Source organism: Corythoichthys intestinalis, chromosome 10, assembly GCF_030265065.1.
Source record: "Corythoichthys intestinalis isolate RoL2023-P3 chromosome 10, ASM3026506v1, whole genome shotgun sequence".
In the NCBI taxonomy this organism is placed as follows: Eukaryota; Metazoa; Chordata; class Actinopteri; order Syngnathiformes; family Syngnathidae; genus Corythoichthys; species Corythoichthys intestinalis.
In genome coordinates this window covers 58,138,961-58,154,987 of record NC_080404.1, presented here as the reverse complement: position 1 = coordinate 58,154,987, position 16,027 = coordinate 58,138,961, and the positions used below count along the sequence as shown (strand labels likewise).

Sequence of the window (16,027 nt, the reverse complement as noted above, 5' to 3'; positions counted from 1 at the left end):
ATCCCTGCAATTCTGTCAGATAATGCTCCATTTCTCCCAGAAAATGCAATTTACCAAGACAAACATTCTTTCTCCTGAAACAATTAATCCAAGAGCAGCAAAAGCCACATTGTGGGTCGACCTACCTCTCCCGATTTGGCCTTTCCCTTGAGGTCGGCAAGCTCATGTCTGAGCTCATCTCTCTCATTCCTAATGCAATCAAAGTACTCTTTCTGCCTCTCTAGGGCCTGGCCGCACAGATGACAGAAGACAAGAATGGACAAGAGGCAGTAAAGTCGGACACTGGACAGACATGCACCGGCAAATGTTTGCGGGGCCTTCATGCACCAGCGTGCGCTGTGCATGCCAAACCGACAGTGAAAATGGAGAAAGGAGAGTGCTAGCGGGAAAGAAGAGGCAAAGAAAAAAAGATGAATGACAGATTGTGTAGGACTAGGGAGGGAAACACTAACACATCATGCCCGATCAAACTTATTCACGCGTGAAATGCGCACATCATGTGAGATGATTAACCTAACCCTTAATGTGCTACTCATTGACAGTGCGAGACATGCAATCCATTTTGAGTGAGAGAGGCTCCCAGTCAAAATGGATTGGAAGCCTAGTGCCGTCAATGGCAGTGAAAGATGAGCACTCAATGGCAGCAATAAGTTAAATACTATGGAATTATAACCAAAAAAAAAAGTTTTATTGGTTGCTATAACATGAGTGTAGTTGTTTTTATTAATATTGTACTACTTTTTAAATTTCATTTACTGTAAGGCTGTAACAACTAATTGATTAAATTGATTCATAAATTAGTGGCCACAACTATGTGCGGAGCCCCTAAAGGGACACTGACGAAAATAAAATAAATTTAAGCAATCTGGTGTGCACCAGAAACTATCTCGTAAAAATTACTATTAATATCGTTGAAGCTAGCGGACTTTTGATAATTGTTAACTTTCATAGCAAAAGTCCGCTAGTTTAAATACTACATAATGCTAATCTTGACAACAATTAACTAACTTGAATAGCAAAAGTCTGCTAGCTTAATTGCTACAAAATGTTAATGTTAACAATTGGCTAACTTGTATAGCAAACGTCCGCTAGCTTAAATGCTACATAATGCTAATTTGTACAACAAATGGCTATGTTGCGTATCAAAAGTCCATTAGCTTAAATTCTACATAATGCTAATCTTTACAATAAATTGGCTAACTTGCATAGCAAATTCCGCTAGCTTAAATGCTACATAAAGCTAATCTTTACAATAAATTGGCTAACTTGCATAGCAAATTCCGCTAGCTTAAATGCTACATAATGATAATGTTTACAACAATTGGCTAACTTGCATAGCAAAAGTCCGCTGGCTTAAATGCTACATAATGCTAATGTTTACAACAATTGGCTAACTTGCATAGAAAATGTCCGCTTGCTTAAATGCTACATAATGCTAATCTTTACAACAACTGGCTAACTTGCATAGCAAAAGTCCGCTGGCTTAAAGGCTACATAATGCTAAACTTGCATACCAAAAGTCCACTAGCTTAAATGCTATATAATGCTAATGTTTACAACAATTAACCAACTTGCATAGCAAAAGTCCGCTAGTTTCAATGCTATATAATGCTACTGTTTACCAGATTGTTTCTCGTACGCACGAGATTGTTTACCGTGCGCACCAGATTGCTTAAATTTATTTGATTTCTGTCGATGTCCCTTTAGGGGCTCTGTAGCTATGTGCAGTCGCGTTTAGGTCTTTCTTTGTGTGTAATGTGAGGCTGTGTGCGCGCGCCTGTTACTAGCGCAAGAGAGGGAGTTCACTGCTACACTCAGACTGCACACACTTGATTTGCTGAATCAATAATATGTGTCGAGAGTTACATTGTCTTTTGTGTTGTTTGATCTAGTGTGCCTTCGTCAGAGGTGATTAAATGAAGCCAATTGTATTGTGTTTATTTTTTGTTGGTGAGACATTACTACTTAGCATGGAGCACTAAGCTAGTTAGTGATACTGCTAATCAGTGTCTGAACTGTCTGTCTCTATTGTGTTTTGGAGAAGCATATTAGCACTTGAGTTATTGTTAGAGAGTAAAGTTGTTTGATTTCTTTTTATACAAGAAACCACCATATATAAACCCAGTTTAGAGTCTCCTTTCAACAGAAACTTAAACGAAGTTGTCATACAAGCAAGTGTGCTTTGAAATTGGATTTGGATTTTATTTATGAAATTGAAATTTATGAAATATCAAATTGGAATGACAGAACCGACAACATGTTGGTGTAGCTAAAGAGTGACACGCTTTTTGTTTTTTTTTTTAACGAGTGACACGCTGGGAGTTCTGCAGCGGGCCATGTGACGTCACTGCGGCGTCAACAAGAATGGTGACCTATAAGTTAAAATAATTTTACAAATTTTATTAAAACGAAAACATTAAGAGGGGTTTTAATATGAAATTCTTATAACTCATACTAACATTTATCTTTTAAGATTTACATGTCTAAGATCGAGGATCCGTTTAAAACTGTTCTCACCAAAATAGTCACTTGCCCGTTAAAGGGTTAAGGAGGGAACCAGTAACCTGTCAAACTTATTCACGCGTTAAATATCCACATCATGCTAGGTTAACTTAAAACACTCATTTGCATCAGCAAAGACTTTCTGCAAGTTTACATAACACTCGCAATCGTGTTTTAATGCTGCAGGCTGCTTTCACGGTGAGTTAAACTTATTGAATAACAACTAAAAACCTTGTTAGTCTGACATGCACAAACCGCTACATGCGAGTGTGCGTGTCTAAGGCAAAAAGGTTCCACTTTTGCAAAAGATCTTTTGCCTCTCACTCTGTGACCGGATCTACTGTACGTAGGACCTCCTACCCCAATCTTTTTGTCCTTCCAGTTTATAGTTTCCTGCAGGTCAAACACCTCTCTGGTGAGAACATCTAATTTAGTCTGCAATCGTTGGTTCTCCTGGAGATGCGACGAACAGTAACAAGAATGGAAAGTACAAGATTGGAAAGAAACATCCAATGAAAGACAGAACAAGCAAAAACACACACATACAGTGGTACATATTTGAAAGAGGGTAAGGATGTGCTTTTTTTCCCCACAGTGGAAGATAAGTAAATAAATATACATGACTAAGAAAGGCCAGTTTCAATCAATCCTTATCAGGTTATTGCACTAACACCAGGCGCCTGCACGGAACTGCTAGCTTAGCATCCTCATTGCGCTGATAGAACTGAACACAGTGAGTCTTGACGTACCTCAATAAGTTCATCTCTCTGACGGATTCCCTCTTTCAGTTCTTCTTGCTTATGCTGCAGGACAGTACATGTGTGCTTTTGTCTTTCTAGCTCCTGAAATGAATTAGAAAAATGTTCACACCTTGAGCCAAAAGTGAGATTATAAACACACGAACCTAGATTTGATTTTTTTTTTGCACCTTTGATTTTTCTTCTAGTTCCCGCTTCATCTCCGACATTTGCTCCTCCATCTCTTCTACGACATCTTTTAACGTATCTACTTGGTAGATGAGGTTGCCTTTGTCGTTGTCCAGTTGCGCATTCGATACCATTGCTTTCTTATACTTCTCCTCCACCTCGGTGAGTGAGTCCTGACATTAATGGCAGAAGGTTAATATCATAGCACCATTGTTGGAAAAAAAACCTCCGCAAAAACAATGTTTTGTGTGGACTAGGAATTCTCACTAGGGCTGCCACAGATGATAACTGTCGATTGTTTTTGCAAGTGGTCGACTCATTGGCTTTATGAATTGGGTTTTTGTCATAGTACTCTGATTTCCAGTGCAAAATCAGATGTTATTTTAATGTGTTATAAAGACATTCAACTGCTTTGAGGATGACACAAATCACAGATTTTTTTCCTCATAATTAGAGATCAACCATTTAGATTAATTAGAGCTAATTAATAACAAATTTAAATGACTAATACCGTAATATGCAGGTAGTCCCTGGGTTACGAACGAGTTCCGTTCCTCACTGGCAACGTAACCCGAATTTCCGTGTTAATCAGAGTTAACCATTTAAAATATCAAAATAATTATCGAAAAAGTCCAAAAGTATTGTATTTTGTTTAATGGCGGAGGACAGAGTGGCCTCTGGTGGCAGCGTTGGGTCTGGCTGGACTGTCGTTCTATAACGCTTCCACACAGTAGCACTCAGATGTCTGGCTTGGTAAAGGATAGCTGCTTTAGAAGTTGCTTCAGCTAATATATAGTGCCCTCCATAATTATTGGCACCCCTGGTTAAGATTTGTTTTTTTAGCTTCTAATATTTTTTTAAATTCAAATAATATGGGACCTTAATGGAAAAAACAAAAAACAAAATCCAACCTTCAAAACAAGTGCATTTACTCAGTGGGGAAAAAAAATCCCACATAAAGAAAAACATTTATTCATACATTTTTGACATCAAATAATGTGTGTCACAATTATTAGCACCCCTGGTGTTAAAACTTTGTACAACCCCCTTTTGCCAACAAAACAAGGTCTGGGGACTGAGATGGCCATGGGAGGAGCTTGATTTTGTGTCTGGCGAACCATTTCTGTGGAGATTTGGCCATATGTTTAGGGGTCATTGTCTTGCTGAAAGGTCCAGTGACGACCCATCTTCAGCTTTCGGGCAGAGGGCAACAGATTTTGATTTAAAATGTCCTGGTATTTCAAAGCATTCATGATGTCATGCACCCTAACAAGGTTCCCAGGGCCTTTGGAGGCGAAACAGCCCCACAGCATCACTGACCCACCGCCATACTTCACAGTGGGTATGAGGTGCTTTTTAGCATGCGCATCTTTCGTGGCACGCCAGACCCACTTAGAGTATTTGTTGCCAAAAAGCTCAATCTTGGTCTCATCTGACCAAAGCGCACGGTCCCAGGCTTCAACTGGGATGCAAATCTACACAGAAATGGTTTACCAGACACAAAATCAAGCTCCTCCCATGGCCATCTCAGTCCCCGACCTTGTTTTGTTGGCAAAAGGCGGTTGTACAAAGTATTAACACCAGGGGTGCTAATAATTGTGACACAAATTATTTGATGTCAATTTCTTTATGTGAGATTTTTTCCCCCACTGAATAAATGCACTTGTATTGAAGGTTGGATTTTCTCTTTTTTTCCCATTAAGGTCCCATATCATTTGAATTAAAAAAAAAAATTAGAAGCTAAAAAACACATCTTAACCAGGCGTGCCAATAATTATGGAGGGCACTGTATAAGAGAGCAAAAAACACAACAAAGGAAAAAAACTCAGTCCAAATAAATTGGACATTTATTACTGTCAATGGCAGCCAATGAGTTAAGAACCTTGAAAAAAACAAAAAAATTCACCCAACATTATCATCGATTAACTTGATACTCGAATAATCGTGGCAGACCGAATACACTTTTGTGGGACTTGTCTTTTTCTAAAGTTAACTTTTTCACTGCCATTGGTGATAATAGAGTTTATGTCGTTTATTACTCGTAGATGTCAAATGGACTGATTTCTATTGCCGTCAATGGCAGCCCATAAGTTAACATCTGCAGAGAAAGCATCTGAAAGAGACAATCTAGTGCTAAACTATGAAAGACAATGTAGACTAATCTATGTGAAACATTAGATGAACCAATAGCGAGCATAGCAGAAATGCAAAACATCTCTGATATCAGTCAGCAGGTGGGGCATGCCTCTGCTCCTTCTCCTACAGAAATGTGGGAGTGTCTTCATTTGTGGCCACAGACAGTCAATTGGACAAAACAGCAAGTGTGGGAAGATCATGCAAGGGAAATGTCATCGCAATTCAGACAGGGAGCACGCAGATAAATACACGGCTCGGAGAGACGAGGACGGGGGATACGAGAGTTAGTGACGCCATACTGCTCCCGCAGGACGAGAAAAGGCATGCCGTGAGTCAAGCCCCTCTACCTTCAGCTCTTTAAGCCCTTGCATGTATCGCCCTTCTACATCCTGAATCTGGTCCTTTAGTTCATAGATATCCTGTGGAGCAGACAGGAGGGAATGGTTGAACTGGGGATGATCAAGGAGAGATAACAAGGGACACGTGCTGCCATATGGAAAGACGGTCTGGTTGGAATACAGCATACCAGCACACCCACATAAAAGAACCAGCTTCAAAAGTTCACGTCACATCCCAGCCATACACAAAAACTGGCCCAGTAAATGCTTACAAGGGAAGAAAAGGCAAAAAAAAAAAAAGATGCAATGCTTTGGAGGGAATCACTGAAATCTTCTATCCTAACAGTACGTTTATGTTGCAGATTTCTTCTGTCATTTTGTTTGGCTTACCCTAAGTTCGCTCAGGTTAGCGTCTGGCTCGTATATGCTGCCGGCATCTGCGCTTCCCCGTCGGGATGAAGTTCCACCCAGTGATGCCAAAGTTGAAGCTGACAAGCCAGGGGTAGCGCATCGGGAAGAAGGCTGGAAGCAAAACATACAGTTAGAAGCACACGCTAATAGTATGTAACAGTTCGCAAGAGTCAAGTCATTCTGTGGCTAGTGTTGTTACTGTCACTTGGTGTGTTTTGTTAAAACCTGATGAACCGGCTCTTGAGCTTCCTCAAAGAAGATTGCGGTTTCACTTTTTATTTTTTGTTGATTAAACACATTCTCTTCCTATGACAACCATGTTAGTGAATGACTGCAATGTCAAATACAGTGGTATGAACAATTATCTGAACCTTTTGGAATTTCTCAAATTTCTGCATAAAATCACCATCAAATGTGATCTGATCTTTGTCAAAATCACACTGATGAAAAAACAGTGTCTGCTTTAACTAAAAGCACCCAAACATTTATAGGTTTTCACATTTTAATAAGGATAGTAGGGATGCACGATATCCATTTTTTGAAATCGATATCGATAACTTCCTGCTCCTCAAAGCCGAAACCGATATCGATAACCGATATTCTTTTTAAAAAATGTATAACCTGAGTTTTTGAACACCTGGAGGTTTAAAAAAATTGGTGGATTCAACATAGATTTGCCTTTGATCTCAATAGATTTTTCATAACGACATGAACAAAACAGTGCGTTTCACTTCTGCACTGCCCGACAGCCAGCTAAGAATGGATGTACTACTGTGGATAAACCACAGGGCTTGGTCTTTTCTTACTTTTATGGGAAGACACTCGTCTTAATATTGTGAAAGTACAACAGAAAAATACATATTCAATACTCAATTTACAACAAACTCCACAATACACTTATATACACAACTATTATATGTATAGCATAGCACACTAGCTTGAGCTACTAAAGTATTGGCTGGCTTCTATAACACAACAACTTATGAAGTTCTGTACATATGTCCCTTCACCACAGAAGTAAACATATACTGCACATCCATATGTTATAGTAAACATAAAATACTTACGGACATATATTTCCGAGGCGGAAACTTAACAGAAAGCACTCACGATTGTCAATGCTACCGCTAGAGACTGCAATGTGTAAGTGAATGAACCAAACTACTGTAACAAAAAATAGATGCAGTAAATTATTCTGACCAGCAGGTGGCAGCAATGCCCCGCATATGGTCAACTGATTTCCCATACTAGTGTGTACTGTAAACTGTAAAGCCTATTAATAATGGTATTGGATTTATTGGGGTGACGCCATAATTCCTATTATCGAACCGACAATTATCGGACCAATAATTATCGTGCATCAGTAAAGGATAGATAGCATGCAAACAATGACAGAAGGAGGAAAAATAAGTAAGGGAACCATCACATTTGAAATTTTGAGGGCCCCCCCCCCCCCTTTGGCAGCAAAAACATCAATGTCGACCTACTAGTTAAACTCATTTTACAAATTGTATTAACCCTTTAACACCGAACGTGTCGGCAGCGACGCGTTTACGCATGTCGTCTTTGAAGCTTCATCACGCTGTAATTACGTCACCCACGTGCCGCTGGTTGGTCTCATTTGAAAGTACGGAAGTTTATGTCCACATCAGTTTTTATTTGAAGTCAATCGACCAAGAAAAACGGGAGATAATGTCATTTGAGTTTTATAGTTTTATTGCACTCATAAATATGCATTAAAACGCTGCATGGACCATGTATCTATCTCCATATTTCCATCATTTCTTGTCATTTTTCAAAACCGAAGGCAGCACAAAAGACTGCATATCCCAAGAGCCGTTGTGATGTCAAGCAGGACGAACCGAATGTGAACATTTTTAATAAATTTCCGAGCGAGGCGCCAACTAAGGAAAAGGAGGCATGCAACGGCCGGTTGGTTTGAGCGTGCGACTTTGAAATGTGCAGAATGAATCTAAAACTAAATTTAGCGCAAGCTAATGCATTATTTCATTAACTCAACGAAGAAGATGAGCCGTATTTGTCGTTGTTTTCCAGGGATAAGTCGGCGTCTCGGCGAGTAGAAGTGACAGGCTGACAGCAGCGCGCAAACGGTGAAAGAGTAGGCTGTGTGACGTTGTGTGTGACGCAGCTCCGTGACCTGTTCATGCAGAAGCTTTATTGAGTTCGCAAAAAAAAAAAAAAAAAAATCTTTACTGGGTCGTATACCAGAAAAATTTGAATTGAACTGAACTACTTGTCAGTATTTTTGAAAATACTTTTTTTCCAATGTTATATATATTTTTTCTTGACTATAATCTTTTCAATTTTTATAAAGCTGAGTGTTCGAGAAGCTTGATTGCATGTTCGTATATACTTCAGATAAGGTGATGGGTATAATACCTACTAACTCGACAAAGAGATATCCTCCAAACCCTTTTTGTGTTAGATGAAATATATTATTTTTTCCTCACTATTTTGCACTGTATATAACCCGTTTTGACCATAGTTATGTGTAAAGGCCAAAAACGCCTATGACCATACTTGCTGTTTGTGTTGAATTGTCAAACATAAAACTATTCAATCTTATTTTTTTCTATTGAATGTTTATCCTAACAAGTAGAATAAATATTATCAAGCTTCAAAACAGTTGGTCGAGCATGTTTGGTTGTCAATGGAACATCAACATTACAAATTTTGAAAAAATATTTTCAGATTTTTTTATCTTTTTGGATCCAAAATGTGGATTATAATTGGTCAGTGAAGAAAACAACAGTTTGGACATGAAGTTCAAGGTGTCCTTAAAAAAGGGACCCAACTTGGCCATTGTGAACATTTTTTTCTTTGAAATATAAAGGCAACATCAAATGCATGCAAATTTGGCCAAAATAGGCTTAGGTGTTAAAGGCTTAAACAAAAAAACATCAAGAGGGGTTTTAATATCAAATTATTTTACTCATACTAACGTTCTTCTCAAGTTAAGAACTGACTTACCCGACTGTAATCCGAATACTGTTTATCGCATTTTTCATCCAGCTGAAAAAAAAACAAAAGAAACATTGTTATGCTCCATGAGATGACAATTTGAGAAGCCATTAATCGTAATCGTGCTGCTAGCCGTTTCACACTCTGCAAATTGGGGAAATTAGTCCAGGTGAATCAAAACAAGTGCTGCATGTCCACAAATCCCAAACGATAAAAATTGAAAAAATACCCACAATGTTTATTATATTTTATTCAACATGCACATACGCCATTTCTTAATTGCTAGAGGGCTTTCTACTGGAATACTCTGCCAAATCAACCAAAAACTGAGAGGAACCTTTGAAAATATGTTAGTGTCAAACCATGCATCCAAAGAAATGAATTCCATCATCTCTTAGTGTTGGTAAATGGTGACTTACGGCATCTAGATCTGGAATGCTCAAATCATCCAGATCAGACACAATACTGCCCCTTCTGTTGGAGCGGCTGAAATAATCAGCCGCCGACTCGCTTATGTCAGAGAAGTCAGACGACTACTTGTAACAGAGACAGAGACGGAAAATGAAGACAGAGTTGTCGGTTGAATACAAATCAGCAAGAGTTGACATTAGAATCCATGGAATTTGAAGAAAAGTCGAGATGTCCCTAAAGCTCACCGCACTGTTCCTGCGGCCTCTGTTGAAGCGTTCTTGGGACACGCTGCTCACAGTGTCATCATCTGAGGAGCACTGACATGGCATTCGCACAAGCACGCATCATGACATAAACAGTGAAAATTCAAACTCTTGTAGAGTCACAGGACAATCGTGTACCGTATTTTTCGGACTATAAGTCGCAGTCCCCCCCCCCCCCCCCCCCACAGTTTGGCTTATACTCAGGAGCGACTTATGTGTGTAATTATTAACACATTATGATATCATTTCACATGTTATTTTGGTGTTCTGGAGTGACACTGATGGTTTGGTAAACTGGTTAGCATGTTCTTTAAGCTATAGTTATCGGAATAACTTAATAGCTATGGCCAAATTCGCATTCTGCCTTTGGCAATGTGTGTTCAATTGTATTATTGACTTTTTTATATTGAAATGCATGCTTTTAGTTTGTGGTGCTTTCACGCCCACGTGGGGGTGCACTTGCATTTGTTTACGTGAAGAAGAACGCTCACACGCTAGAAGAAGACCGACAGCTACGTAACTGAGTGAGTGGGCGAGTTAGCGAGAGAGAAACACAGCTACGAACCTACGTTCATTGTTTTTGCTTGTGTGCCTGTGTGTATCATCTTTTCTGTTGTTGTGTGTTTTCCACCCGCGATCGGACACTTAGAGCCAGTTGTGTGGTTGTTTGAACGATGCGCTAATACTAGCAAACGCATGCTAACCGTTTGTGTCATGTCATTGCTGTAAAAGCACCTCACTATTATTTATTTACGTCGATGCGAACCTGTTATTTTATTAGGGCTGTCAAAATTATCGCGTTAACAGGCGGTAATTAATTTTTTAAATTAATCACATTAAAATATTTGACGCAATTAACGCACATGCCCCGCTCAAACAGATTAAAATGACAGCACAGTGCAATGCCAACTTGTTACTTGTGTTTTTTGGAGTTTTGTTGCCCTCTGCTGGCGCTTGGGTGCCACTGATTTTATGGGCTTGGCACCCATGAGCATTGTGTAATTATTGACATCAACAATGGCGGGCTACTAGTTTATTTTGTGATTGAAAATTTTACAAATTTTATTAAAATGAAAACATTAAGAGGGGTTTTAATATAAAATTTCTATAACTTGTACTAACATTTATCTTTTAAGAACAAGTCTTTCTATCCATCGATCACTTTAACAGAATGTTAATAATGTTAATGCCATCTTGTTGATTTATTGTTATAATAAACAAATACAGTACTTATGTACCGTATGTTGAATGTATATATCCATCTTATGTCTTATCTTTCCATTCCAACAATAATTTACAAAAAAATATGGCGTATTTTATAGATGGTTTGAATTGTGATAAATTACGATTAATTTTTAAGCTGTAATTAACTCGGTTAAAAATTTTAATCGTTTGACAGCCCTACAAATTATACAGCCGTCCAGCATCGTCATTTGGGAGTTTAGCCCGCTGAATAGCCAGGACCAAGCCGTAGCGTCCTGGTGAGGACAGTATATTCGCCTTTCGTTGTTCATGCACTGTACACTGTACACTTATTCAGCAGGTTGTTCTCTATTGTATTTTTATATTAAATTGCCTCTCAAGATGACATGTCTGTTCTATGTGTTGGATTTTATCAAGTAAATTTCCCCCCAAAATGCGACTTATACTCCAGTGCGACATGGCTGGTGCGACTTATACTCAGGTGCGACTTGTAGTCCGAAAAATACGCTAATGCGAGCTAAAACTTGATTCTTACAAAAATTGGAAAATCTAGGCTAACGATAGCATCATAAAAATCAAGTCTATGGTTGGTTAGGTTGTCCTAAAAAGAAAGGGTCATCTTGTGTGTCATGTTAAAGGACATCATGCGATTGGAGGCTGATTAGAGCGCTCACCACAGGGCTGCTGCGAGTGGAACTGGCTCCAGAGGAGTACCAGCTATATTCAGAGGGCTGTGGTGGATGTGGAAGAAAACCAGGATTAATGACGAGAGGGACAGAAGTTGCGTCAAAAGCACTAAGTTGTTTTCAGTGGGGGTCATTTTTACATTAATAGGACTTACTGCTCTCGAACCCAGGCTTGAGCCGTAAAGAGGGGTTTCGTCATAAATAGAGGCCTGAGGGCACACATTGGAGACAATGCAGGACTCAGCAAAACATTATGAGAGCTGCGTAGCTGTTAGGCAAGAGAGGGTCATGCAAGTACATAGAGTTACACAGTAAGAGTGTACCGGTATTTGTATTTGTCCCGTACAGTCACGGTACGGGCATCACGGCTCGGGGCACGCAGTCACACAGCGAATGTGTTTGAGTAAAATAAAATATTAATAATAAATCAATGTTGGCGTTAGTACGCCTTCAAAAATAACCTCACACCATAGCAAAGGAGCTGATACCGCCTGCAGCAAAAATAAAAACTGTCCCTCTGTCCAATGACACTGTCGTTTAATTTGAATTATTATTGATTCATTTTATCAAGTTTTATTTTTATGTATCAAATGGTTAAAAAATGTACCTTGTTTGTATTTTTACAGGTTTTTTTTTATTCAGGCAAATTGATGCGCCTTAATTCTTTTGCAGAGGTGGGTAGAGTAGCCAAAAACTTTACTCAAGTAAGAGTAGTGTTACTTCAAAATAATATTACTCAAATAAAAGTAGTCGTCAAAAAAATGTACTCAAATACAAGTAAAAAAGTATTTTTTTGTTTGATTTTTTTTTTTAAACAGTGTTGTTTTTTTTTTTTTAAGCACAAAATTATCAATATGGACTAGAGATGCACGATAATATCGGTCACCGATAATTATCCGCCGATAATGGCAATTATGACGTCACACAGATAATCCAGATAAAACGAAATTCAACCGATAATGCAATCCGATAATTATATACTTGATTTAGCCTCCAAATGTGCGCAATCAACAGTTTTGTCCAATTCTGCTAGTTTTAAGGAGGTGTTTTTGCAGTGTAGTAATGTGGTATATGTTAGGAATGGCTTACTTTTAAAGGCATTTTTGTGCAACTTGGGTATTTACTCTCTAAGAAATTGTTGCCAAAAGCTTACCATTACACAATGTCATTGCCATTGTTTAGATTTTGGAATTTACTACTTGTTCACATTTGATGTGGAAAAAAATAGCACTAAATTACATTTTTCCACAGTAACATTTGATCTTTGTATACTTTAAAATTTTTACATACATATTTGAATAGAATTATCAGCGTGACATTATCGGTTATCGGGTGGATGGGGCAGGAAATTATCGGTTATCAATATCGGCTGAAAAATGTATTATCGTGCATCATTAATATGGACTATTGTTTTCATGATACTGTACAATAACCCATTACATAACCACATCAAGCCAAAGATTAAAAAAAAAAAAAAAAAAAATTGAATTCTGACGAGATGTCTGTACTATTTTGTACAATGTATTGTATATACTAGTATACATTAAAACTGAAAGTCACAATTAAGGGGAATCCCAGTTAAATGAGATATGTAATAATTTTGGTGTGATTGCACACATTTCATTAGTTGCCTCTGCCTAGAGTTGAGATTGTTCAGGACCTAAAATTAAATCATCTGAGTCACTCTACCAGGGCATCCTAGCGCATATAGCCACAAGAGACTCATGAAGGAAATGCATGCAGTGAGATAGTGCCCAGAAACTGACCATGCTATAGCTACGTGGCAGCCCTGTGCCAGTGGTGGGAGAGGAGGAGGAAGTGGTGGCCTGTCAAAGAGTAGGGCAATGTCAGTTCAAGTGAGTAGGAGAATGACTTAAGAGCAAAAGTACACAGAAACAGGATGCGTGATTTGCTGATCTTACAAACTTTCAACAGCCAAAGGCTGGTTTAATGCTGGCCGAGATCTACAGTACATTTACAACAACAAGTACAATGCTGGCTAAAAGTATTGATTGAAATTACAAATGCTTTGGTAATAATATCTTCATGTATTTCGCTTGTAATGAAAAAATACAAACGAGAATGGGGGAAAAAAATGAAATCCTTATCATTTTACACAAAACTCCAAAAATGGGCCGGACAAAAGTATTGGCGCACTTTGAAAAATCATGTGATGCTTCTCTAATTTGTGTAATTAACAGCACCTGTTATGTACCTGTGGCTCATAACAGGTGGTGGCAATAACTAAATCATACTTGCAGCCAGTTAAAATTGATTAAAGTAGACTCAACCTCTGTCCTTGTGTGTACCACATTGAGCACGGAGAAAAGAAAGAAGACCAAAGAACTGTCTGAGGACTTGAGAAGCAAAATTGTGAGGGAGCGTGGGCAATCTCAAGGCAACAAGTCCATCTCCAAAGACCTGAATGTTCCTGTGTTTACCGTGCGCCGTGTCATCAATAAGTGTAAAGCCCACGGCACTGTGGCTAACCTGCCTGGATGTGGACGGAAAAGAAAAAAAATTGACGAGAGATTTCGACGAAAGATTGTGTGGATGGTGGATAAAGAACCTCAACTAACATCCAAACAAGTGTAAGCTGCCCCGCAGTCCAAGGATACAATGGTGTAAACACGTACTATCCGTCGGCGTCTGAATGAAAAGGGACTCTACGGTAGGACACCCTGGAAGACCCCACTTCTGACACAGAGACACAAAAAAGCCAGGCTGGAGTTTGCCAAAACCTACCCGAGAAAGCCAAAAATGTTTTGGAAGAATGTTTTATGGTCAGATGAGACAAAAATTGAGCTTTTTGGGAAAAGGCATCAACGTAACGTTTAAAGGGGAAAAAAATGAGGCCTTCAAAGAAAAGAACACGGTCCCCACTGTCAAACACGGCGGATGTTTGCTGATGTTTTGGGGTTGCTTTGCTTCCTCTGGCACTGGACTGCTTGACCGTATGCATGGCATTATTAAGTCTGTAGACTACCAAGAAATTTTGCAGCATAATCTAGGGCCCAGTGTGAGAAAGCTGGGTCATGGGTCTTCCAGGAGGACAATGACCCCCCAAAAAACTTCAAAAGAACACTAAATAATGGTTTGAGAGAACGCACTGGAGACTACTAAAGTGGCCAGACCTGAATCCCATAGAACACCTGTGGAGAGATCTGAAATTGGCACCCTTCAAATCTCAGAGACCTGGAGCAGTTAGCCAAAGAAGAATGGTCAAAAATTCCAGCAGAGCATTGTAAGAAACTCATTGATGGATACCGGAAGAGGTTGTTAGCATTTATTTTGTCTAAAGGTTGTGCTACAAAGTATTAGGCCGCTGAGGGTGCCAATACTTTTGTCTGGCCCATTTTTGGAGTTTTGTGTAAAATGATAATGATTTGTTTATTTTTTTCATTTTCTTTTGTGTTTTATCATTGCAAGCAAAATCAATGGAGACATTACAACCAAAGCATTTCTAAATGCAATCATCTTCTGGGAGAAATTCAGCATTATCTGACAGAATTGCAGAAATGCCAATACTTTTGGCCAGCACTGTAGCACAGTGTAAAGGTTAAAGTTTTCATGTTTAGCTTTAATGTCTATTTCTGTGTAAGCATGAGTTGAACAGGACAGACCCGTGGCAGGTAGGAAGACGCCGTAGGAGGGAGATGTTTGGTCTTCGTAAGGCTGGTATATTTCCTTTGATCGTGGTACAGTCCAGTCTAGGTGGGGTTGGGGGCGGCAACATAACATACACCCCAAAAAGTAAGAAACAGCTAGTTAAACCACCACCGATCATTGGTACTACTGTAGAACCGTGGCATGAGTATAAAGCAGATCTTGTTAAAATGAAGTACTACTGACCAGCAAATCCTTCCTGGAGGAGCTAGATGAAGACCTTTTATGGCCATGTAGATCATTGTATACAGAACTCTGTTAACCCATTAAAAGAAATTCATAATTTCAATGAGTATAGAGGATTCTTCAGATATGTACGTACTCACAGAAATACATACATACAGTGGAACGTGAGCTCTTGAGAGTGGAGCTATTCTTCAACCCATCAGACTGAAGAGAAAAGGACCAAAGACAAACAAACTAAACGTCAAAAGGGAGGTGAAAATACTTGATGCACCCAACCAAGGTTAATCAATTCTTCAAGCAAAACAATCTCAAGAAAA

The 16,027-nt window shown here is 39.0% G+C and overlaps 1 protein-coding gene across 1 annotated transcript in view; it reads right to left on the bottom strand.

Moving 5' to 3' along the window:
* Positions 1-16,027, bottom strand: part of lrrfip2 (leucine rich repeat (in FLII) interacting protein 2) — a 50,403-nt gene that overhangs the window by 14,262 nt on the left and 20,114 nt on the right. The window contains exons 8-21 of the mRNA XM_057847599.1: positions 15,867-15,914; positions 15,711-15,779; positions 15,482-15,568; positions 13,625-13,684; positions 12,014-12,067; positions 11,847-11,903; positions 9,952-10,023; positions 9,715-9,828; positions 9,305-9,346; positions 6,293-6,424; positions 5,912-5,983; positions 3,431-3,601; positions 3,252-3,344; positions 126-227 (exon numbers count right to left, since the gene is read on the bottom strand). Of these exons, the coding sequence (XP_057703582.1) occupies positions 126-227; positions 3,252-3,344; positions 3,431-3,601; positions 5,912-5,983; positions 6,293-6,424; positions 9,305-9,346; positions 9,715-9,828; positions 9,952-10,023; positions 11,847-11,903; positions 12,014-12,067; positions 13,625-13,684; positions 15,482-15,568; positions 15,711-15,779; positions 15,867-15,914 (1,173 nt within the window). The remainder of the gene's footprint in view (positions 1-125; positions 228-3,251; positions 3,345-3,430; positions 3,602-5,911; positions 5,984-6,292; positions 6,425-9,304; positions 9,347-9,714; positions 9,829-9,951; positions 10,024-11,846; positions 11,904-12,013; positions 12,068-13,624; positions 13,685-15,481; positions 15,569-15,710; positions 15,780-15,866; positions 15,915-16,027) is intronic.